Raw genomic sequence first — 24810 nt, 5'->3', positions numbered from 1 at the left:
GTTGTAGAGAAAATGTGGCTAAGTGGAGTTGCTGTAAGATGGAAGACAGTGCAGCAAGCACTTTGAGACAGAACAAACATCCAGAAGAAACCAGGGGAAACCAGTGCAAGCAGGTATAGCATACAGTGTGGTACTTACTCCTGATGAGCTGCAGAGCCCATTGGGGATCACTGTAGTCATCAGTTGTTGTTTGATGTAGCAAAAGATGCTCACTGATAAGACCTCACTCAGTGCAGTTCACACTGGTCAGATGCTTTCCTCAGAGCTGCAGAATGCAGCAGAATAGGCTAGGACCTCCTTCAGTAGCTCATCACTATTAATGATTGCATAGTAGTCAGTAGTATATTCTGAGAATGTGAAACTACTGTAGGACTCATCATTTAAAATTCTTACGTAGAATACACACAAGTATTTACACATCTCTTCTAATTTTTCTTATTACTTATTTATTTTTGAGATAAGGTTTCTCTGTATAGTCCTGGAACTCGCTATGTAGACCAGGCTGGCCTTGAAGTCATGGAGATTTCACCTGTCTCTGCCCTCTGGAGTATTAGAATTAAAGACATGAACCACCATGCCCAGCTCTTATAATTTTTAAAGTTACAGTCCATGTTTTCTTTTATAAAGCTAATAAAAAGAATAAAAAATCGGCAGACATTCAGCTTTGTTTTTTTTTCACAATTGTTTTTGTTTATTTTTCCTATTCCAAAATTTCTAAGTTGTTTTTAGCATTGGACTATGTAAGTATATAGAAGAACTTTTAATTAAAATATTTTTTGTCTCAGATGATTAGTTTTTCATAATACTTTAATTTTTTAATTAGATGAAGAATTAACAAAATCAAAGCCGTCTTCTCTACCCACTGAGTAAGTTTGCTGTTTATTTCTTTTAATAGACTTTATTATAGACTGTATTATATCAGGCAATTTTAGGCCGAAATCAAAACTGGGTGAAAGGTACAAAGATTGCCCTTATAAATTCCCTACTCTTAATATGCCAAGCTTCCTTGTCAGAATCCCGTCCCAGATTCGTACATCTGTTCCTGTTGCTGACCGTGCATCTTGAAATGGATCATCCAGAGAACACCAGAGGGTCAATCTCAGTCGTGTACATCCTGTGGGTTGGAGCAGCTCTCTCTGTTTTCCTCTCTGCCGCCCTGCCTAGTCCCTCTGGGCAGTTCTTACAGGACTGGCATTGTATGACATAACCTGTATTCGTACTGTGTAGAAATCCCATGCTCTGCTTAGTTAGCCCTTCTTCTCTTTTTTTTTTTTTTTAAGCCACTTTTAGATTTAAGTATTGACTTTTGTCTTCTTTTTCTTTTTCTAGAATTTTGCAGTTATATGTTAGTCATATTGTTTTCTGAACTGTAAAATTTATGTTGGAGCTTTTAGATATTTTAATTTCTTTTCGTGTGAAACTTTTCCTAAAAAACAAAACAAAACAAAAGTGCAGTTGTCCTTGGTAGCTGTATTGCTTCCTAACAAATGTTGGTGTCTTCAGTTCACGCATAATATGTTTTCAGCTTTCTATGGGAATTTTCTCATTTCTCTTTCTCATGTCCCCTTCACTTTTGGTTGGGACTTTGTAAAATGGACCATATGTCATGAGCTTCAAGATCTAGTATCTGAGGATGAAAAGGCAAGAAGCCAGATAGCCATCTCGCTAGCTCCTAAAACAGAAGGAAAATAAATTGTTAGCCGGTGTTCCCTTCTCACCTCTGTTCCAGGAAGAGTACTTTGTTTGAGCTAATGTTTTTATGTGAGTGAGCGTTCAGCTTAGTGAAGTGGGTAGTTTCAGGCTGTTAGGTGCTTGTGAGGTACGAAATGAGGACAGTGGTGGTATTTGTTGTATTTATAACTTTGAAAGATAAGTTGTTTAGCATCTAAAGCTTAAATCTTTAGATTTCGCTTACGTAGCTACAATAAATAGTAGGCTTTATTGTACAAGGTGGGACATATTTGCTTTGGTGCATGTTGAGATATTAGATAGCTGATTCTAGGTCATTGTAATAATTTTGACAGAATAGACCTACATTCTATTCAGAATTTCTTACAGATTTCACTTGTTTTGATCTCAGACTGTTTAGAATCTATTAGCTCTGTCTATCAGGTAGCTCATCCACATTGCTGCTTTTCTTCAGTTGTAAATCCAGAATCATTGTTCTCCACACTCAATTTGAGTTTAGCAAGGTTTGATCAAAGAAGATTAATCCTTATCACTTTCCCTGCCAACAAGATGTTATATTGTAAACTCTGCTTCATGCTGTTGGCTAAGTCTATTGACTATATTTCTCAGTGTGTCTTACTATTTAATCACATTGATTGAACTGTTAGAATTTTGTAGAACAAAAATAAATGGTTTTATGCTAACAATAATCTTTCTAATCATTGTTCTTAAAATGTTACTCTAGGAAAGGGACCAATGATTTACTTGCTTGGGATCCCCTGTTCGGATCGTCGCTTGAGTCATCTTCAGCTCCACTAACTTCGTCATCATCGGGTAAAAAAAAGAACCCTGATAAAATAAAATATATGTATATAAGCGATGTCTTATTTTTGGGAATATAGTAGCAGCATTTTCCCCCGAATGATACTATTTATTATGTTTAATCATCTGTAGCTTTTCTTCTTAAGTTTGTCATCCAGTAATAGTGAGTTCCATCACTACTACCACTGTAAAAGATGGAGCCCCAGAACACTTAAGAATGGAAATCATCAGAACCATCTCTCTTCTGTCAGCGGCTTCTAAAGCACTGTCTATGGAGCTATGTGCAGATGCAATATTCATTTATAAACACTAGTACTAATAAAGATTCTTACTAGTTTTTTAAATAAAGGAATTCTGATTATTGGAAAGAATTGAATTTCATACTTTACATGACTTGGCTTAAGTCCATTTGAAATGCCACTTGGACAGGCTTCCTGGTGAGTAACTCATGTGTAAAGGCCTCTGCTGTGGCAAGCCCATTAACAAGCTTGATGTGTTGAGTCTAGTTCAGTGCTAGTTCCACAGATATGACCATATCTTTAAAATACTACTTAATAGCACAGGCAAGTGTTGTAGCCATTCAGGGTGGTATACATTTCTTCAGAATATACTGTCAAATGCAGGGACAGGGACATCATGAAAAGACTGGTATCATTTGGAAGAAGGCAGCAGCCTCTGAATCCAGATTTGATATTTTACCAGCTTTTGGCTGCCTTCTTTAAATGTGAATGAATACATACTTTCAGATGTGATGTGCTTTCTAATAATTCCTTCTGTGGGTTTATTTTCCATCCTGTGAGTGCCTTTTCTTTTGCTTTCTTCCTACTTGCCTTCAGTGACTACCAAGGACCCTTAGCTTTGGATTTTATTTTCTCATGCATTTACGTAGGCTGGTATTTACATGTTTTGAATTTTATACATTTGTAAATATAGAGAATTCGCCAAATATATTTTTCTACTCACTATATTTTTTAATGTTTGAATTATAGTACATAGTTTTTAGTGGATCAAAGGTTTTGAAAATCATTCTATTTGGAAATAATTTAAGGGCCAGTGCGATGACTCATCAGGTGGCACTGTGGTCAAGCTTATGACCTGAGTTTCATCTCTGGCGCCCATATGGTAGAAGAGAGCTGATTCCCACACCTTGTCCTCAAACTTAGTTGGGGTTTCATTGCTGTGAAGAGTCACCATGACCAACGCAGCTCTTACAAAGCAAAGCATTTAATTGGGGCTGGCTTACAGGTTCAGAGCTTTAGTCCATTATCATGGCAAGAGAGATGGTAGTGTACAGGCAGACATGATGGAGGAGCCGAGAGGATTAGATTACATCCTAACCCACAGGCAGCAGAAGGAGACAATACCACACTGGGCATAACTTTATCATAGGAGACCTTAATGCTCACCCCCACAGTGACACACTTCCTCCAACAAGGTCACACCTACACCTAATAGTGCTAGTTCCTGTGGGTCAAGCATTCAAACACATGAGTCTACAGGAGCCATTCCTATTTAACCCACCATATGCACACACTCAAAACTAAATTAATAATCTTATAAAGAGTGTTTAAGTATCTGGTTCTGTAATTCATTCCTGCTTTGATTTTTTTTTTTTTATACACACACACACACACACATTTGACTTTTGTTGATATGCATTTAAAATTTATTTAATATGATAAAGGTAGTTAAGTAGGGATACTGCTTTTCAAAATTATTAAATGTTACAAATGGCATTGACAGACAACACTAAATTCATACAGGATTTAAGAAGAATGAAAATATAAAAAATGAGTTTTACTATTTTGGGGTAATACTTTTAGCAAATTAATAAAGTAATTGTTTAATTATTATGGGTAATATTTCAATGTAGCTCTACTTAAGTCAGATCACAGAGTTTAATTAAGGTTAAATGTGTTAATTGGCATTCGCATTATTCTGCAGGCACAGCTGCAAAGCCTTGATCTCACATTTGGCTCTGTGAATTAGATATGTTGATAGTAAACCAAAGATATTTGAACTTGAATTAGTTTAGTATTATCAACTGATCTATCAGATTTAATTTTTATATATGTTTTAAAAGTTGTAAAAGGAATAAAATTTCTGTGTGCATCAGTTTTGTTGAAAGATTTAATTACTGTTTTGAGGATTATTGTGAATATCAGCAGTACCTTTGATAAAAGAATATTTGATGGATAGAGCCTCAGTGTTTCAACAAATATCCTTGAGTATATTAGCACTAGATCTTTGAATTGTCTTGTCTTTATCTAAGGATTGCTACACACTGATGATTTTCTTAAAATTCCCTTCTCTCTCCCATCAGCCAGACCCACGACACCTCTCTCTTTAGGCACCCTTGTTCCACCTCCAAGGCCTGCTTCCAGACCAAAGCTTGCTTCAGGAAAACTGAGTGGGATCAATGAAATAGTATGTACTCAAGGTTTTTTATAAAATTACATAACTGTGTTCAGTCCTTTATTTGTTTTTGAGACAGGGTCTCAGTGTGTGGCCCTGGCTGTCCTGGAGCTCATCATGTAGACTAGGCTGCCTCAGACTCAACAAAGATCCATCTGCCTCTGCCTTTCAGGTGCTGAGATAGAAAGGATTAAACTGGGCTCTAAAAATTATATCATTATCTTGACTTAGGATCTTTCTATATGCCCATGCATAGTCAAATGCTTTTTTCTAAACCTCTTAAAGAATAGAAACTTTCTCCAGTCATACTTCTCTCTCTCATATAACCTCAAAAACCATACTAGCAAAGCAACAAACTGCCTAGGATGACAGAGGTTTCCTTTTAAAGAGTTGGTGTATTATACAGCCAGTGTCCATTGACTCAAAATAAGCAAGTCCATGGAATCCTTGCCTAAGAGCAATATGTAAGGGAAAAAAAGTGTTATGTTTTAGCCCTTACTGTTAGGAGATTCCCAGGGGCATCTGTCTATTCTAGCTTTATTTTATACATAGGAGACTGGAGTCCACTGCACTTAGGTGATATAAAAGTACAAAATAATAATGAGCACTGGTTTTCTAAAGTATCAGTAATGGCAGGACATCTGTGAGTTCCCAAGCCAGCCTTTGTGCCTTCTGTGTGTTCTGTGTTGTTTTGTCTTTTACACTGATTGCTACAATTACAATTTCTGAAACCCACACTTATCTTTTTCCCTTCTTACCTATTTCTAGCAGTGCAGTCATTGGGGTTGACTCTTTAAGTTGAATGTAAAGGAAACTTCAACGTGTCTCAGCCTCTGTCACCATACCAGCTGTGTCTGTCCAACCACTCCAAACTATCTGGTGTTCACCAAACACAATATGCTCTTTATTCTTTCTTTTGTTTTCTTTCATGCCTGGGGAGGGGCTGTAAAAGAGATAGGAGTGAACTTTGAGCCTTGTGCATGATAAGCACACACACTACCTTTGAGTTGGTTCTTGTTATTTTCCACATCTACATTTTCTTATTGTACTCCTCCATTTGAAGTGACAGTTTTCACTAAGGCAAAAATGGCCTTTTTCTTTAAGACCCAGCTATTTTCCATCATCTGCCTATGGTCACTCCTTCAGCAAATTTTATCATTCTTTGCTTACTTCCATATACTTGAATTTTTGTTAGAGTGCATCTCACATTGCTGTACCTTTTACTGCATGATGTGTTAGCCAGCTTCATGTCCACAGTAGTTTGCATAAAGCCTATAACATGGTATCTAGATAGGAAATGTACTTTTTTGAGTGGAAGGTCAAATGTAGAAGTGACAGACTCTTAAATTAATGTGCTATTCCAGTGAGCTGACTTACTGGAAGTAAGATAAAGACTAGGTGCAAGCTATCAAGGAGATGGTTAATTTAAGTAATAGTTTTAAATTTTTTATTTATTTTTGTATTTTATTCATGAATCCTCTGTCTGCCTACATGCCAGAAGAAAGCATTACAGATGGTTGTGAGCCACCATGTGGATGCTGGGAATTGAACTCAGGACCTCTGGAAGAGCAGCCCTTAACTGCTGAGCCCTCTTTCCAGCTCAAATCACTAATTTGTAACATGCTGAGTACAGATCATGACTCACTTGGATTTTTTTTGTGACTATCTTTTGTGAATTATTTTTGCTTTATTGTTTTCAAGCTTTTGTAAAAGTAGTAGCATCTACTTTGGGCAACTTAACAACCACCTATCACTCCAGCCCAGGGGATCTAGTGCCCTTATCTGGCCTCTATGGGCACTCACATATCTATTGCATTCAAACACACACATAAACAGAAAAACAAAAAGATTGGAAACATGCCTTTTAAAACTTAACTAGAACATTTAAAATTTGTTTTTTCTTATTTTGTGACTTATCTGTTATTACTGATAGGATACAGAGAACTAATCTCATGTGTATAGAAATAAATAGTGTACATAATCTTTCTGGGAAGCAGTTTGGTGGTATATGAAGAACTTTTATTTCACTTACGAGTACTATATTAAGTGTACTTTTAAAATATAGAGATTATTTTATGTACAAATCTTCTTGATAGCATTGTTTTAAAATAGCCCTTTCAGGTTTCAGTATATTCTTGGAAGTGATTTGACATAACTTCTAACATCTAGTTAAACTCATGCTAAAGTTGAATGGTTTGTTATGACTTAAAGTTTTCTCTTAAAGGAAGGAGGACTTTCTTTAGCATTTGATAAGTAACTTTTTGTTTTTAAGCCCAGGCCATTCAGCCCACCTGTAACTTCCAACACCAGCCCACCTCCTACTGCTCCCTTAGCCCGAGCCGAGAGCAGCTCCTCTATCTCCTCGTCTGCCTCGTTGAGTGCTGCCAACACTCCAACAGTAGGTGAGTGGCTATTGTTGATTATGAAAGTTGGCACACACAACATTGGGTTTACGTTTACACATGTGAAAAATATGCATACACATATTGTTTTGTAGTTGTTTTGTGGAAGCAGTCTTTCTACGTAGCCCTGGCTGACCTGGAGCTCACAGGGATCTGCCTGCCCCTTCCTCTGCCTCTGCCTCTGCCTCTATGTCTGCTGGGAAAGATTAAAGGCATATGCCACCACATGCAGTACCACAAATATTGTTTTAGAAGATCTTAAATTTTTTAGTTTTACATATAAAAACTAGTGTCAGTTTTTATCACTGAGCAGTCTATATTTATGGTTCCCACTCTAGTAGTTTTAGTAGATGCAGCCAAAGTAATTCTCCGGCCAAACAGTTGTGGGTGACTCCAGTATTAGCAGCTGGTGAGCCATCTTACTAAGACTTTGATTAAGATAAAAGGAGACACACACATACCCTTTTTTCTCTTCTCTAGTGAGAAGTGAAGAGTTTAACATCAGAAATTTTTTTTTCTGGACATACACTTGACACTTGTGAAATTGACTACATTTTTTCTGTTTTAGTTATTATTTTCTAGACTAGGAGTATTTAACTATTTAACTGAAACTCTTAAGAATTTGTCAATATATAAATTGCTGGTCTGTATAAATTACTAAAGGAATATTGTACAATGCAGTCAGTTCTACTGTGAATTCACAGTTACATTCTTAAAGTTTGTGTTTGGGGGCCTGAAAAGATAGTTGAAATAATAATAGAGCGCCTACTGCTCTTGTAGAAGACCCAGGCTTGATTTCCAGCACAAACAAGGCTGCTCACAACTACCTGTAACTTCATTTCTGGAGGATCTTGACCTAGATTCATTTAGAATCATGTTGTACACATGCATACACTCAAACATACACAAAAAAGGAAAACAAAGTTCGTGTTTGAAATTTTCTTGGAACATTTTATTCAATGAAAGAATGTTGTGTGCTTGTGGTGAATTATTCTATAGAAATTTAATCACAAAATTAAAAATAAGTTATTGGGCTGAGTGAGGTAATCCAATCACAAAAGAAGTCATTAGATATGCACTCACTGATAAGTGGATATTAGCCCAGAAACTTAGAATACCCAAGATGCAATTTGCAAAACACAAGAAAATCAAGAAGAGGGAAGACCAATGGGTGGATATTTCATTCCTCCTTAGAATAGGGAACAAAATACCCATGAAAGGAGTTACAGGAGCTAAGATGAAAGGATAGACTATCCAGAGACTACCCCACCCAGGGATTCATCCCATAATCAGCCACCAAATCCAGACACTATAGCATATGCCAGCAAGATTTTCCTGAAGGGACCCTGTTATAGCTGTCTCATGTGAACCTATGCCAGTGCCTGGCAAATATAGAAGTGGATGCTCACAGTCAGCTATTGGATGGAACACAGGGCCCCCAATGGAGGAGCTAGAGAAAGTACCCAAGGAGCTGAAGGGGTCTGCAACCCTATAGGTGGAACAACAATATGAATTAACCAGTACCCCCGGAGCTCATGTCTCTAGCTGCATGTGTAGCAGAAGATGGCCTAGTCGGCCATCACTGGGAAGAGAGGCTGGTCTTGCAAACTTTATATGCCCCAGTACAGGGGAATGCCAGGGCCAAGAAGCAGGAGTGGGTGGGTAGGGGAGCAGGGCGGAGCGGGGGGGGGGGTGGGGTGGGGGATAGCATTTGAAAAATATATAAAGAAAATATCTAATAAAAAAGTTATTGGGCTGAAATTATTTATATAATTAAATCTTAACAAAGAAGAACCAATGTTTTTGAAAATCTGCACCTAGATTTTGCCCAATTTATTTTTAGCATTGTCTCCTTTATTCAGGCTTCTTACAAAGTTCTCATTACTTTTTAACCCAATGTCACTGTGAAAACAGACACATAGCTGCTGAATCGCACCAGCTGTGTTTCAGGGGCAGCTGTTTGCATCTCAGTCATAGCTGCTCGCTCTTGCTGTCCTGGTCCTCCAAGCATCTGTGTCACCTGGGCCCCAATAGAAATGTAGACATTTAAACTCACACACTCAGTACTGCTTTTACATTGTTTCCTAGTGATTGTGGTACAAGCTGTTTATGAATGACCTATAATTAAGCTAATTTAATTAAATCCAGTTCAATTTTTCAAAACTGAATTATAAGGAATGTATCCTGTTGGTTTGATGATTGCATGAGTATAGGCTTGACAGAAATGTAAGCGGTTTGATTTCTAAATGTTCAAGCCTGATGCTACCATTTTATTTTACATGCCTTGTACATTTTCCCATTTTAAATTATGTAATTGAGTATAACTAGTAAGTTTGTTCTTTGAATGAACAGCCTTATTTTTGTTTGTACATGTGGTTTTCTTTTTTTTTTGTTGTTTCCACAAAATCTATACTTTAGTCATAAGAAAAGATTGGCTCTACTAGAAATTCAGCAGGTAGCTTGAGTAACCAAAATAAGCTTTAGCCTTTTCTTTGCATATGGGTATGTCCAGCTTTCTGACATCTGCATAGCATTGTGATCTATAAGCATGTTGGGTTGCAGTCACATCTACCCTGGGATGCATACATTCCATTAGATGTGCCTGTTTCAGAAGGTTGTGTGATAGAAATGCTAGGTTGATTTTGATTGAGATGGTATGAATTTGTTTATTGTTCTAGTCCCTAATATTGGCAGTAGGAAATCTAGTAGCATGAGACAGGCAAGGACGATTGATATCAAGTTTTTGCAGTAGTGGTGTTCAGTCTATCTAAAAAGTTCTTTCTTTGTTATGACTGTTCAACTCTGTTGAGATTTGAAGTTGTTGACTTTTCTTGTTTCTTGAAAATGTTTTCTTTCCCTGCAATATTTTATCTTATTTAAATGTGATAGAAGATGATAATTTGATTGGGACACTCTCTGAAATTGAAAAGCACTGTGAAACAACACCAGGTATTGTATCAGAAGCAAATATACATGTGACTAATGCTCCTAAAATATTTCACTTGTTTTTTTCCCTTTTCTAGCAATGTATGGTGTATCAGCAGTTAAGAATATAACCCTAAGATTAACTATCTCAATTTTGTGCTAATTATGTTCAATCACTGTATGAGACCAGGTCTTTGGTTATAAAAATGCGTACTGATCTTGCATTTTCTTCCATCTTGCCTAACTAAGTATTAAAAATCAACAGGTTGGAACTCTCAGCCTATCAGAATAGAGGGACTAGAAAAGAAACAAAGTATGTCACCCTTGACAGTGTTATAAAAAGGGCTGGAGATTTGGCTCAGCAGTTAAGAGCACTGGCTGCTCTTGCAGAGGAGCAGGTTTCAATTCCCAGAATCCTTGTGCTGACTAAACTGTCTATAACTCTAGTTCTAGGTGTTGTAGCCACTCATTACATTCAGGCAAAACACTGATGCATACATATCAAATAAAAATAAATAATACTTGCACTATGAGAGCAAAGGCCACGTGGGTACTGTGCTGACAGGAAGTACACATGAATACTCAGTGTAGAAGGAAAGTACTCTGTGTCCTGCTTGTCCCGATGCTTACGTGCTTTGTAGTTTCAGAACTTAACGCCTTCTAAATATGTAGCAATTAATCCAAACTGGGAATGAAAGCGTCCTTAGTACACATTGTTTTCACTTCCAAAAAAAATGCATAACTAGAAATGTAGAACAAGCTTATTGTTCAGGCAGGTAAATATTTCCTTTGCAAGTTCATTATTTTGAAGTATACATGTACATTATTTTTTGAAAACAAAAATGTAATTAAAACAAAAACTAAAAAAGAAAAGAGAAATGAGAATATATTTAATGGTAAAGTGGTTTTTGAGCTCCCCCCAACCTTCTAACTCTTTGCTTGCTTGTATTTCATAAGAAGCATTGCAGTTTATGGGGAAATTAGTTCAAGAATTATCATTATATGACCAAATTGGAAAACTTCAATGAATATCTGACTTGGCAAAATATTTTTCTTTTTTTAGTTTAGTATTGTGTACGAAACTGCTTGTCAGTGCTCTGTCAGCATTCCTGTGTGAGTGTGTGTGTGTGTGTGTGTGTGTGTGTGTGTGTGTGTGTGTGTACAGTTACATGTGTGCACACGGAGGCCAGAGATCAACAGCAGATGTGATCCTTGATTGTAGTATACCTTAATTTTTTGAGACAGGGTCTTCACTAATTTTGCTAAATCGACTGGCCAGCAAGTTCTGGGGATCCACCTGTCCTCTGCTCTCTATAGTTTGTAACTGGGGTTCCAAACATGCACTGCCATGCCTGACCTCTTTGTATGGGGGCTGGCTATCAAAATGTAGGTCCTTATGCTTTTGTAGCCAGCACTTTATTAACTGAGCCGTCTTCTCAGCCTGGTTTCTTTTGATTTTTATAGTCAAAGGAATAGCAGGTGCTGATTTATCTTTGTGTGCTGATGTTTATTTGTGGGCTACTCAAAGGGAAAATATGAATCTCATGTTTGTGGTACCATACAGGACTAGTTCATATAACCTTGAAGTGATAGAAAGAAAAGCCATGGATGTTCAAGTCCCTTATATAAAATGGCCACTGTGTGTTTATGTAGCCTGTACACATCCTCCTACCTACTTTAAGTCATCTTCACATTACGTAGAATATGTAGAACAAGATAAATGCTATCTAGATATTTGTTATACTGTGTTGTTTAGGGAGTGAAGAGAACAAAAATAGTGTTTTCTCACATATCCTGTGTGCTGAACCTACAAATGCAGAACTTTCAGGCTCCGAGGACCAGCTGTGTAGTTCTTACTAAGAAAGTCATTGGGCTGGAATATAGATCACAAACCTTGCTTCTTATGTACGAGTCCTTGAGTTTGATCCTTGGAACTGCCAGACAAAACGAATCACAAAAAAGCAGAATAACACATGTTGGCAAAGATTTGGTGGAAATTGATAAGCTCTTTGCACTGTGGTAGGACTCAATTTTATAGCCATGGTGGAGAACAAAATGTCAGCTCATCAGAAAATTAACAAAATCAATTGTATGCTCTAGCAGCTTGACATCTAGGTAGACATCCAAAATAGTGAAAAGCAGGAACTCAAAGAGGTAGCTTGCTTGCTTCTTCCTTTCCTTTCCTTTCCTTTCCTTTCCTTTCCTTTCCTTTCCTTTCCTTTCCTTTCCTTTCCTTTCCTTCCCTTTCCTTTCCTTCCCTTTTTTCCCTTTTTTCCCTTTTTTCCCTTTTTTCCCTTTTTTCCCCTTTTTCCCCTTTTTCTCCTTTTTCCCCTTTTTCCCCTTTTTCCCCTTTTCCCCTTTTTCCCCTTTTTCCCCTTTTTCCCCTTTTTCCCCTTTTTCCCCTTTTTCCCCCTTTTCCCCTTTTTCCCCCTTTTCCCCCTTTTCCCCTTTTTCCCCCTTTTCCCCCTTTTCCCCCTTTTCCCCTTTTTCCCCTTTTTCCCCTTTTTCCCTTTTTTCCCTTTTCCTTTCCTTTCCTTTCCTTTCCTTTCCTTTCCTTTCCTTTTTTCCCTTTTTTCCCTTTTTTCCCTTTTTTCCCTTTTTTCCCTTTTCCTTTTTTCCTTTCCTTTCCTTTCCTTTCCTTTCCTTTCCTTTCCTTTCCTTTCCTTTCCTTTCCTTCTTAAAGTTTATTTATTTTATGTATATGAGTACACTGTGGCTGTCTTCAGACACACCAGAAGAGGGCATCAGATCCCATTAAAGATGGTTGTGAGCCACCATGTGGTAGCTGAGAATTGAACTCAGGACCTCTGGTAGAGCAGTCAGTGCTCTTAACTCCTGAGCCACCTCTCCAGCCCAAGGTAGTTTCTTTACACCCAGTTGTAACAATACTATTAGCCATAGCATTTACAGTAGCAAAAAATGGAAGCATAAAAAAATGTAATATGTGTGTGCCATAGAATATTTAGCCTCTGACATACTGCAATATGAATATTAAGTATATCGTGCTATTACATATTATTTGATCTAATTTCTATGAGTTTCTTAGAGTCAGGCTCATGGATAGAAACTACAGTGGTGGTTGCCAGGTGTGGGTAAAGTAGGGGTGTGGGATGGAGGGTAGTTGGTTAATAGGTACAGAGGCTTAGCTGTGTATGGTTGATGGGATGGTTGTGCAGTATTGTTTGGTTTTTCTTTCTTGTACTTTAACCATGTCCTAAAAATTGGTAAGACCAGCAAGACCTGCCTCAAAAAGTCAAAGAAAATATTGGAGGTAGGAGTTAAGATTACAACTTTTGTTACATATTTTACCATAGTTTTTGGGGGAAAAGAAACCTAAGTGTGAAAGACTTGTCTGGTTCTAGGCAATTTAGATATAGTTTACTTTACCTGTAGTGACTGCTGCTATTTGTGAGTAAGTTTTGATATTCTTATTTTCACATTGTGTTATTTATTGTTCATGTTAGAGCGTATACCTTTCCCAATGTCCAAAAATACCAGTTTTGATCTCCGTGTAGTTTTTATCACTAAAGCTATTTTCATAACAATAGAGATTTATTTATTTATTTATTTATTGTTTTTCGGGACAGGGTTTCTCTGTGTAGCCCTGGCTGTCCTGGAACTCACTCTGTAGACCAGGCTGGCCTTGAACTCAGAAATCCCCCTGGCTCTGCCTTCCAAGTGCTGGAATTAAAGACATGCGCCACCACGCCTGGCAATAAAGAACTTTTTAAATCAAAATTCCTTCAAAGTCTAGAACAACAGATCTTGGCCTCTTAAGCGTATAGAACCTTTGTTGTCACTATTTGTAAGATTAAGTTTGGTTGCAAGGCATTAGGCACTATAGTTAAATGAATGCTCAACTTTGGGAAGTTGTTGCAGGAATTGTAGAGCATATGTTTGAAGAGTGCATCTGTGCAGAAAGACAGGCAGTGTGCTGTCTCGGTGGGGAGGTACTTAGTTTAGATTAAAAAACAATATGAAACAAGCCCTGCTATTCTTGTATTGAACACTTTGCTCCCAAACTGGTGACACTGAAAGATTTTGCAAGTTAGTACAAAGTGTCTAGGACCTACATAGACAGAGGGTAAGTCTTAGCCTGTAAAGGTTATTTGTGCCTGGTCCTGTCCCTTTCTCTCTCCATGCTTCCTATCATCCCCACCTCATGCTTTTGCCACCATGATTCTCTGTTGAAGCATATGAGGCCAACCTCACTGGACTAAGCCCTGTGTGTGAAACCGTGAGCCAGTGTAAATAATTGTTCTAGAGTTGTGTCAGATGTTTGGCCACAGTGACCATAAAAATAGCTGAACATCAAATTAGTTCACAGGTTTGTTCAGTGTTTTATTATATTTTAAAATCACAGTCTTTATGTGATATAGTTCAAAAGGTGTTTTGACTGAATGAAAATTAAATTGGCTTTTAAAGTAATAATTTTTAGTGTCAGACATTTATTCAGGCATAGTACTATGGGATTGTAATATAAGATAAACACCTGCAATTTAGAAATTGAAAGTCTGAAATCCAAAAGTCTGTATGATGATAATTCTCAAAACAGTTTGGTTGGGGGGGACACATTTTCGATTTGAAGCTTTTAGGATAGGGATGATGGAGGTTGATGAAGATAATGCAAATACTATAAGATAGGAAACACTCCAAAATCTGACAGAGGTCTGACACCAAGCGGTCCAAACACAGACAATATTTAAGTTAGGGTATATAAGCATCAAAGAGGGATTTAGAAAGCATTGTAGTAACAAGTAGGGTATGAACTGTTATTATTTGGAGGAACATAACAGCAAAAATCTAACATGATGGCCTGAAGTGTCTGATTGGTAAACCTATTAAAAAATGATATTTGGGCTGGAGAGATGACTCAGTGGTTAAGAGCACTGACTGTTCTTCCAGAGGTGCTGAGTTCAAATCCCAGCAACCACATGGTGGCTCATAACCATCTGTAATGGGATCTGATGACCTCTTCTGGTGTGTCTGAAGACAGTGCACTCACACATTTTATATATATATATAAAAGAAATTGGTATTTGAAGGTTTTTGGAGGCTGCAGTAATTACGTTAGCTTTTCAAATCAATGGCCTTTACCTTTTGATATTTCTTAACCATCCTGTGTCTTAAAAGTCAGTTTTATAGCCTTCTGGACTTATGTGTGTGTGTTTCACATTATGTTCTAATTTGTTTCTTGGTGTCTTTCTTAACCTCTAGGTTTATACTTGTAGAATTACTGAAACCAGTAATAAGTTCTTTTGTGAAAACCTAACATGAATCTGTCCGGTATTTATGGTATGACTCTTAGTATTTGTATGTTAGAATGATTTAACAAATGAATTATATCTGTTCTAGGTGTATCACGGGGTCCCAGCCCGGTCAGCCTTGGAAACCAGGACACTTTACCTGTGGCAATCGCCCTTACAGAATCTGTCAACGCCTACTTTAAAGGAGCAGATCCTACCAAGTTAGTTTTAAATATACATCAGCACTTGTGTTAGGTGTGGGGCAGGAATTGGGGCTTAGTGGTAAATTTTAAATTATTCTTTGATATTTTTTTTTGTGTAGTTGGCTATATGTGTGTGTGTGCGTATGTGTGTGTGTGTGTGTGTGTGTGTGTGTGTGTGTGTGTGTATACACACATACATATACATATATATATATATATATATATATATATACACATATATATATATATACACACACACACACATATACATACAGACATTTCCTACACACATGTTTTAGCATCTTGCTTTTGAGAAAAGTTACATCTGCTTTAAGACTTTGCTTTTGTTTGATGTGTATATGCTCCCCTGAATACACGTATGTTACCCACAAAGGCTGGAAGAGGGCATTGGAGTCCCTGGAACTGGAATGAACTGCTTGATGTGGCTGCTAGGAGCTGGACTTGGGTCCACTATAAGAGCAGCAAGCACTCTTTATTTTCCAAGCTATTTCCAGCCTCCATTCCTACTGTCTCACTAAAGTATTCAGCATATATTCATTCACAAAGTACTTGAGCGCTCACTATGTGTAAGACCTTTTTTTTCTCCCTCCCTCCCTTCCTCGTTTCTTCCTTCCTTCGTTTGTTTTGGTTATTCACGAGACAGGGTCTTTCTGTGTGCCCCTGGCTGGCCTGGAAGTCAGAGATCCACTTGCCTCTGCCTTCCAACTGCTTGGTATTACAGGTGTGCACTATTACACTAGTAAGTCTCTTGATAAGTACTAAAGCTACTTCAGAAAACAGAGGTCTCCTGAGCTTGCATTATAGTAAAGAAAACATCGGAGAAGCAGATAGAGTATGCATTGATACATGTTACTAAGAGGGGCGTATGAAGGTGGAAAATTACAGTAGGGAAAAAAGCTTTTGGAGATTTTAAGCAGCTATTTGAAAAATACAGTGGAGCAAACCATTCACTCTTGGGAGAGGATCTTGGGTAAAGGCATGCTTGGAAAACTCAGGAGACGGTGAAGGGAGGTAGGTCACTGCATAGGAAAAGGTTGAGGATGCATCCAGAGAGGGCCCAGGCCAGATCGGCTGTTGTAGGTCATGGTAAGGAATTGGGAATTCAACTGTAGTAAGGCAACATGGCAAGTGGACACTCTTGAGTTGAGAGGTCATGAAGTTATTTGTGGTTTTGTAATATTCTGGCTGTTCTTTGGAGAATTAAACTCAAGAAAAATAAGATTAGCCGCAGAAACCCAGATAAGAGATGGTGGTGACTTGAATATTAGCAGGAAAAGTTATAAGTGGTTATGAAGATTTGTTGAGATTAGAATGTGGTTTGAAGTACTTGTTGAGTGCTATTAATGTGGACAAGTTGGTAGCTTCACACATGATTCTGGAGCTCACTGAGTAAGTGTAGACTTGAGGAGAAATAGAGGCCCTGAGGTTAGAGGCCCTGAGGTGGTAGAACCGTGAGTGACTAGACAGGGGCAGATTACCATATCACGCTCAGGGAGCAGATGGGAGAGGTGTGGCCATGTGGACGTTTCTCATTCACAGTCAGCTGTGCCAATGTGGGGAGGAAGCTAATTTAGCCAAGGCTGTTGAGCTAAGTCTTAGTGAAGGTGTAAGGAGAGTTATACAAAGGAGGGTGTCTAGTGAGGAACCTGGAGATTCACAGATGGTGTGTAAGGGTGTGATGTTTAAAAGGCTAATGGAAATGGGGTAGGATGGTGAGGAAGTAGGTTGATAATAGATTGGACGAGTTAGACAAATTAGGAATCTGAGTAGATGAGTGAGGATTGTGAAACTATGAAGGGACTGTGGCCTGGCTGAGTGAGCTCAAGGACAGAGCCACTGTAAGAAAGACACTGAAAAGCTAGGTGATGACGGACATTGAAAGGGTCATCTGGATGGATAGTTAGCTTTACAAAAAATTATGCTGGAATAGTGGTGCAAAGAGAGGGGCAGTGAGCCAGGGACCGCTGAGGATGGTCTGCGGGGGATCTAAACAGTACCTTATGAACATGAGTTTCAATGGAAGAAACGGAACAAGAGCAGCCATCACACCAAGCCCAGAGGGCTCAAGAGGAGAAACTATCTGCAAGGAGTTAGTGATGGTGTTACCAGTGGAGCACTCCCTACAGGTCTTCCAAGGATGGCTACCACACACAAAGAAGTATCCTATGTTTATAGTTTTCTAAGACTAATTTACCTTAGTTATAATAAAGGATTTAAATATATATGTGTGTGAGTATGCTTACATAGATACATGTATGTATACACACACCTTTATAGCCAAGCATACTTTTGAGAGATTAGAACGTCTTATCTAAGAACTTGCCAATGTCTTCCCTTGTCAGGTGTATTGTGAAGATCACGGGAGACGTGACAATATCATTTCCCAGTGGGATTATTAAAGTCTTCACCAGCAACCCCTCCCCAGCTGTGCTGTGCTTTAGGGTGAAGAACATCAGCAGGCTGGAGCAGATCCTTCCAAACTCCCAGCTTGTGTTCAGGTTAGTGTGCCGTGCTGCTAAGATTAGCATTGAAGGCTCTTCTTAAGAAGGTTTGCTCTGTGAAATAATGTGGACTTTGAGGACAATGCCAACGGTCTTTGTTACAGGAAAGCAGCTTTTTGCTAGCCTCTTGTTTCCTGTTAGTTCTGCTAGCTGTTTTTCAGGGAAACTGCTGTGCTCTGTTCTTCATCTTCTTAGTTCTCCCTCATCCCACCTTCGGGTTCATTTCTAATAATATTTCCCAGGTCACTGAGTAAATAAAGGAAAGAGAAAGATAAGTCAAATAACAATGTTTCTTACACTTGCAGTGATCCATCACAGTGTGATTCCAACACAAAAGATTTTTGGATGAACATGCAAGCTGTTACTATCTACCTCAAGAAGCTATCAGAACAAAATCCAGCTGCTTCTTATTATAATGTAGATGTATTAAAATACCAGGTGAGTGCCCTGTCAACGTGACAACCTTAAATTTACATAGAAACGAGTGGAATCTGGCAGAACACTAAAGGAATAAAATGTCAGAGCCAAACAAGGTCCATTCCAAGAGCGCAAGATTGTTTGAGAAATTGAGAATATGTTAATGACTTTCAGCCACGACCAAGTGTTTACCATGTATTTGTGACTAAACTACTGAGTAAATAGTAGTACATGAATTTAGCCTGGAAATTCCAGTATCATTGTTCTTCATAAAGAAATGCCAAAGCAGTCAACCAAAGTTTAATGTAGCAGACAATTATAGTTTCTATTAATACTACCGTAGTTAAGTGTTTCTAGAGTTTTTATTACTGTTAGATAAGAGTTTAATTCCTGGCAACACACATATGCATGCACACCCATGCTAGAGACAAATTTTCTATTTTCTATTCATGTTTGAATTTTTAATAGTGTAGTGATACTAAAATAACTTGTGTTTCTAAAAGAAACATATGTAATTAGTGCTTGTTAAGCGTTGGGACAAGGTGATGGTAAGCATGATCAGTAAGAAATATTGTTAGGTTAGAAGGAAAGGGGTCTGGACAAAAGAAAATGGCTTCAGGGAGCCCGTTGAGAAAGAAGCTGGAGAGTCAGGAGGAATCATGCCATTCACTATGGTTAAAGTTACTGAATATTGGAAGTTAGAAGTGTATTAATTCTAGGCTTTGGGATCCACATGGGATCCCTCTTTTCTCACTGATGTATATCTAAGTTTTTATAATTTTATATATAATTAGTGATGATTCTTAGAATCCTTTGAAAGGCTTTAGACTTTATAAAAATAAATAATAAAAAATTACTTAATAGAGTGCTGGTTTCTGGGTGCTGTCCCTACTGTGTTGTAAGTCAGATTTCCTGTAGTTGGATCCTGGGGTACTGCATCATGGCAGTTTACCAGTAACCCTACCTCCTGGTCCTCTGAGCTGAGTGTTTTCCTAGCAACAGTCGCTCTCCTTGCTGCGCAGCTGTGATTGTGCAGATTCACAGGCTTAAGTGTTTGTGTTATGAACATGCCTTGTAGACTCTGCAGGCAAAGACAGTTATTTGCTTGATTCTTTTTAAAGGTATCATCAAATGGCATTCAGTCCACTCCTCTAAATCTTGCAACCTACTGGAAATGTAGTGCCAGCACCACAGATCTGAGAGTGGATTATAAGTACAACCCAGAAGCTATGGTCGCTCCGAGTGTGCTTTCCAACATACAGGTGGTGGTTCCCGTGGATGGAGGTGTCACAAATATGCAGTCCCTTCCTCCTGCAATATGGTAAACTATCTTTGCAGTCATCCTTTGCATTTCTGTTTGTCTCCAGCTGCAACAGTTCTAAGCTCTTAAGTTAACAATTGGGCTGCTGAGGTGGCATAGTGAGTGCGTTAAGTGATTGCCATGCAAACCTGATGACCTTAGTAAACCTGAGGACCCAGGTAGAGGAGATCCTCCAACTCCTGCACGTGCCAGTGGCAGGCCCGTTGCTATGACTGCATAGAATTTAAAGAACAGTATCCTAGTTAAGGCTTCCATTGCTGTGAACAGACGCCATGACCAAGGCAACTCCTAAAGGACAACATTAAATTAGGGCTGGCTTACAGGTTCAGAGGTTCAGTCCATATCATCAAGGCAGCCCTCCAGGTAGGCATGGCACTGGAGAAGGAGGAGAGAGTTCTACATCCTTTTCCGAACAGATACTATAGTTTTTACAATAAAAATATTTGAGGTGCATTTATTGAGTGTCCATTCATGTATTAGATACATAAGAGACTGAATTTGAAGATACTTGTTCTTATTACAGGAATGCAGAGCAAATGAAAGCTTTTTGGAAATTATCTGGGATTTCGGAGAAATCAGACAGTGGAGGTAAGGGTGTGTTCCCTCTGTGACTCTGCTGCCCCGCCCCCGGCCGTTTTTTCTACCTTTACTTATTATGTGTATGAGTGCATGCAGGTGTGATCACAGGACAGCTTGCAGTAGTCAGTCCTCTTTCTTCCACTTTGTGGGTCCTGAGGATGGAACTCAGGTTTTGAGGCTTGGTAAGGCATTGCTGAGACATCTTATCTTGCCTTCGGTTTTTGTTCTTGTTTTTGATTTTCTTTTCTTTTTTTTTTAAGGCTTATTCACTGGAAAGTTTCCTCTTGGATTTTCATGTTTCAATTCTAGAACTGACCACTAGGTGGAAGTTAATACCCTACATAAGAATGTACAAGCAGAGATTCAGATCAGTTTTTATTCTTCTCTGTAAGAAAAATAACATAATTGTATAACTGCAAGATAAATGCTTCTAGTTACATAAGAGAAATGCTTAGTAATAGAATTAAAAAAACAGAACAGAACAGAACTCTCCCCATAGATAGCTCAGATAATTGCAAGTGATTGAGCTTATTCTGATAGTGGGGTGCCTTTGCTTTCCCCTCTGCAGTTACATAGAAACATGACTTTGACAGAATGCTTGTCTGTCTGTCTGTCTTGCTGAGGGAGCCTTTCTGTTCATTCCTTTGGAGTTAACATTAATCTTCAGTGCTGTGTGGCAGTTTTAAGGAGAAACAAGTTTATTGTCTCCTACTGACTGCATCTGTCTGTGTTCACCATATGGCTAGTTATCACTCCAGTATCTCCTCTCAGATTGTATCTTTAAAACTAGTGTACAGTTTCCATGACAACCAGCTCCCTATAATGAGGTAATCCTGGTCTCTCTTAGTAAGAGAGAGCCCATCTTCTTAGTTAGCCTCCACTCATTCTTCTTACTGAGCAACTGCTTTAGCTCTTCCAGTTTTGTTCAGCTTTTTCATTTTGAATATTTTGAGAATATCAGTGGTTTTTCTTCTTTAGTATTTCTATACAAAGGACCATCAGCAACTCTGGATTGTCTCTTTATTTATATCTCTTATGCAGGATCAGATTTGCTCTAGAGAGATAACCAAGCTGGTCTGAAGTTCCTTCTGTTGTTCAGTACTTACAGGTAGCATTTTAGTCAGTAGCTTCAGTGACTTCTCTCCTACCATAGAATTTTTTGTAAACCACACTGAAATTTTTAACTTAGACTGAAAGTAAATCAGAAATCCTGTGTATTAGGCTTACAGCCAACCAGCAAGGAAAAGAGAATGTCTTGTTCCTCTATTTAAAAGGCATGTGATAATTGTAAATACACCAGAAAAGGAATTTGTTCTCTCAAAAACAAGATTCATGTATTCTCTTCACGTATTTAGTACTTTTCCTACTGTTATTCAGGTATAAAAAAGTCCTATGTGAGGAAATGGGAGAATTTTATATATGTGATTTTGATGTTGTCAGTTAAACCTTTACAAAGAAAGACCTAGATTCAAACCCTGTAACAAAGTTTCTCTTTTATCTCAGTGCCCAGGACAGGAGCAGGAGACAGTTGTAAAGCTTAAGGGGGGTGGGGGTGGGGGTGGGGCTGCTCCTCGAAGGCGCTGGCCGCGCGGCTTTACAAAGCTAAGTTATTGATCAAGTGTACGACTTGCAGAGCCTTGTGGATAATGGTTAAACATTCTGCACTGTGATGTGCATCACCAGGCATGAGAGTGGAGGGCAGACCAGTTACAATACTTTATTCCCTAGTTCTCTGTGGTGTTGAACTTTATATAGGGGGATTAAAATGTCTTACTGCTGCTACTGAGCAAGTCTGTCTACTTCCCCGAACAACCTTCCTAATGCTGAGACCTTTTAATACATTTCTTCATGTTGTAATGACCCCCAACCATAAAATTATTTTCATTGCTACTTCATAACTGTAATTTTTCTACTGTTATGAATCATAATGTAAATATCTGATACACAGGGTGTCTGATAGTCGACCCCTGTGAGAAGTTGTTTGACTCTCAATGGGATCATGGCACTCTGGTTGAGAAACCTTTTCCTAACCCAAGTTAAATGAGGTTAGAAACCCTTCTAGACTTCTCCTTTCTTTCCTTTTAAATAGTGTGTTCTTTGCCTTGGCCCTACTGCAGACCCTCTTTCCTGTCACCTAGAGCCTTGATAAAATGTTGTATTGCCTTGCAGTTGGTCTCCTTACTTTGCATCTATCGCCTCCCCTCTCTTCTAGGACATTAGTCTGAGATTGTCTTCCCTTGGGTGTTACCTTTGTTATGTCATAACTTTTGATTGTGGCCTGGTCCTCGCTACTATTCTAGTCTCATCTGCAAGTGTTCCCCACTTTGTCCTGTTCTCCAGATACTGTGGTATAGGTGTGGTTCTCTTAAGTCTGTTCTCACAGGTTTCTCTCCATCCCGGTGCCTTGTTCTGCCTAAAGTGCACCCCGGCATGCCCAGCGGTATATAATGTTCAGTAGAAACGTGTGTTTTCAGACACCATTTATCAGATTCATTAGTGTCACTGAGTGCCTACTTGTACTGTAATCAGAATGGGATACTATAGTGTGTAGTTCCTACTACCTTGCCTTACGCTCCACGTGGACCGCACTACCTGCCCTGCCAGGTTCCCTTGGATCCTTGGGACACACACACACACACACACACACACACACACACACACACACTCACACACACTAGCTTTTTTATATATACTTCAGCTCAGTGGCCGGGCTCTTTTAAGCTTCTCTCAGCTATCGCACCCTTCCTTTCACTCCCAGCTCAGCACCTTAAATCTGCCCTTAGTTGCCTTCCTAAACTCCTTCCTGCTACCGCAGGCCCAGTCAGGGAAGCAGCCAATGGCCATTCCACTGCAGATCTCACATGGCTGGTGTCTGTTTTCCCTCCAAAGCATGGTGACTCTCTAGTCCTCTCTCCTGTGTCTGCTAGCCTGCCAGTGGAAAACTTGCGTGTGTGCCCAGCTCATTGGCTGCTAGAATCTTTATTGATCAATGAACAGATTCTTGATGAAAACATCAGAACCACCTCCTACAGGATGCATTGAACAAATGACTATATCTGAAAGAAAGACTTACAGTATACCTAAGGGGTAATGTTGTATGAGTAAAATTTAAAAAGATGTGACCATCCATTTAGCTCGGTTGGTGAGAGAGAGCATGGTGCTAATAAGTAAAGACGAGTATGGAATAGTGAGGCTGATGCCGTCCTCCCATCCCTCCCTTTCATCCCCCTGGACTGCATGGTCTGGTATTCAGCACTCACTTCTCTTTACTTTGTCTTGTCCTGAGTCTGTCCCCAACGTGGACCCCCCAGTCCCAGCGTTTCCTGTGTGCTGTCCTCTGTGCCTTCCTTCATCTTTGTTGACTCACTTTAACATGAATGAATCACAGGCATCTATCTAAGTAGTATCCATCTTTGAACATTACTGTTAGGAAAAGGATAGATGAAGACTTCTTAGTGGGGACTGGTGAGATGGCTCAGCAGTTAACTGAGCTTACTTCTCAGCAACCACACGGTGGCTCATGACCATCTATAAAGGGATCTGATGCCCTCTTCTGGCATGTAGGTGTACATGCAGACAGCGCTTCTACATTTAACTGGGGAAAAAAAGATTATATAGTGCAAATTCCGGCTCACTGAATAAGATTTGATTTCAAACAGGACAATGGTTTGTTTACTACATGCATCTTAAGAATTTACCATTGGCTTAGTAAGTTTAGCTTAGACCAGTGGTTCTCAACCTATGTGTGGGTTGAGACCCATCTAGAGGTTGTATATCAGATATTTATATTATGATTTATAACAGTAGCAACAAAGGTAACTTTATGGTTGGGGGTCACCACAACATGAGGGCACCATGTTAAAGGGTTGAAGCATAGGGAGGTTGAGAACCGTTGGCTTAGATGCTCATTTAGCTTTATTTGGTGTGCAGTGTATTTTATCCATTATGAGGTCTTTCTTCTTTTCTTTGCAGGTTCTGGATCCCTCAGAGCAAAATTTGATCTTTCAGAAGGACCCAGCAAACCTACAACACTGGCAGTGCAATTCCTCAGTGAGGGCAATACGCTCTCAGGAGTGGATATTGAGCTTGTGGGTACTGGCTATAGACTTTCCTTAGTAAAGAAGCGCTTTGCCACTGGTAAGTAAGTGTGGGAACATGGAGAACACTGGTGCTCTAGCAGTTTATAATTTAAAAGCATGGAATATTCCCCCCCTCCACCTTACACAGACATGCACACACACACAAGTTGTCAGGTAGAGGCAGTCTTGATAGAGTGTTTTCTGTTATCAG

The 24810-nt window shown here is 38.9% G+C and overlaps 1 protein-coding gene across 5 annotated transcripts in view; it reads left to right on the top strand.

Annotated features, from left to right (window-relative positions):
• The window catches only part of Fcho2 (FCH domain only 2), a 93172-nt gene that overhangs the window by 65860 nt on the left and 2502 nt on the right, over nt 1-24810 (top strand). For 2 of the 5 annotated variants that reach the window (NM_172591.3, XM_011244652.3), the window contains 10 exons: nt 824-866; nt 2414-2502; nt 4814-4917; nt 7178-7307; nt 15588-15699; nt 18045-18200; nt 18509-18641; nt 19742-19941; nt 20465-20529; nt 24493-24657. In NM_172591.3, coding sequence (NP_766179.2) covers nt 824-866; nt 2414-2502; nt 4814-4917; nt 7178-7307; nt 15588-15699; nt 18045-18200; nt 18509-18641; nt 19742-19941; nt 20465-20529; nt 24493-24657 — 1197 coding nt within the window. The remainder of the gene's footprint in view (nt 1-823; nt 867-2413; nt 2503-4813; nt 4918-7177; nt 7308-15587; nt 15700-18044; nt 18201-18508; nt 18642-19741; nt 19942-20464; nt 20530-24492; nt 24658-24810) is intronic. The other 3 variants (XR_001780778.2, XR_001780779.2, XR_873743.3) reach the window with 3 other exon arrangements.

This window comes from Mus musculus, chromosome 13, assembly GCF_000001635.26.
Source record: "Mus musculus strain C57BL/6J chromosome 13, GRCm38.p6 C57BL/6J".
NCBI lineage: Eukaryota > Metazoa > Chordata > Mammalia > Rodentia > Muridae > Mus > Mus musculus.
The sequence above is the reverse complement of the archived record's forward strand: the minus strand, read 5'-3'. Positions and strand labels throughout refer to the sequence as shown.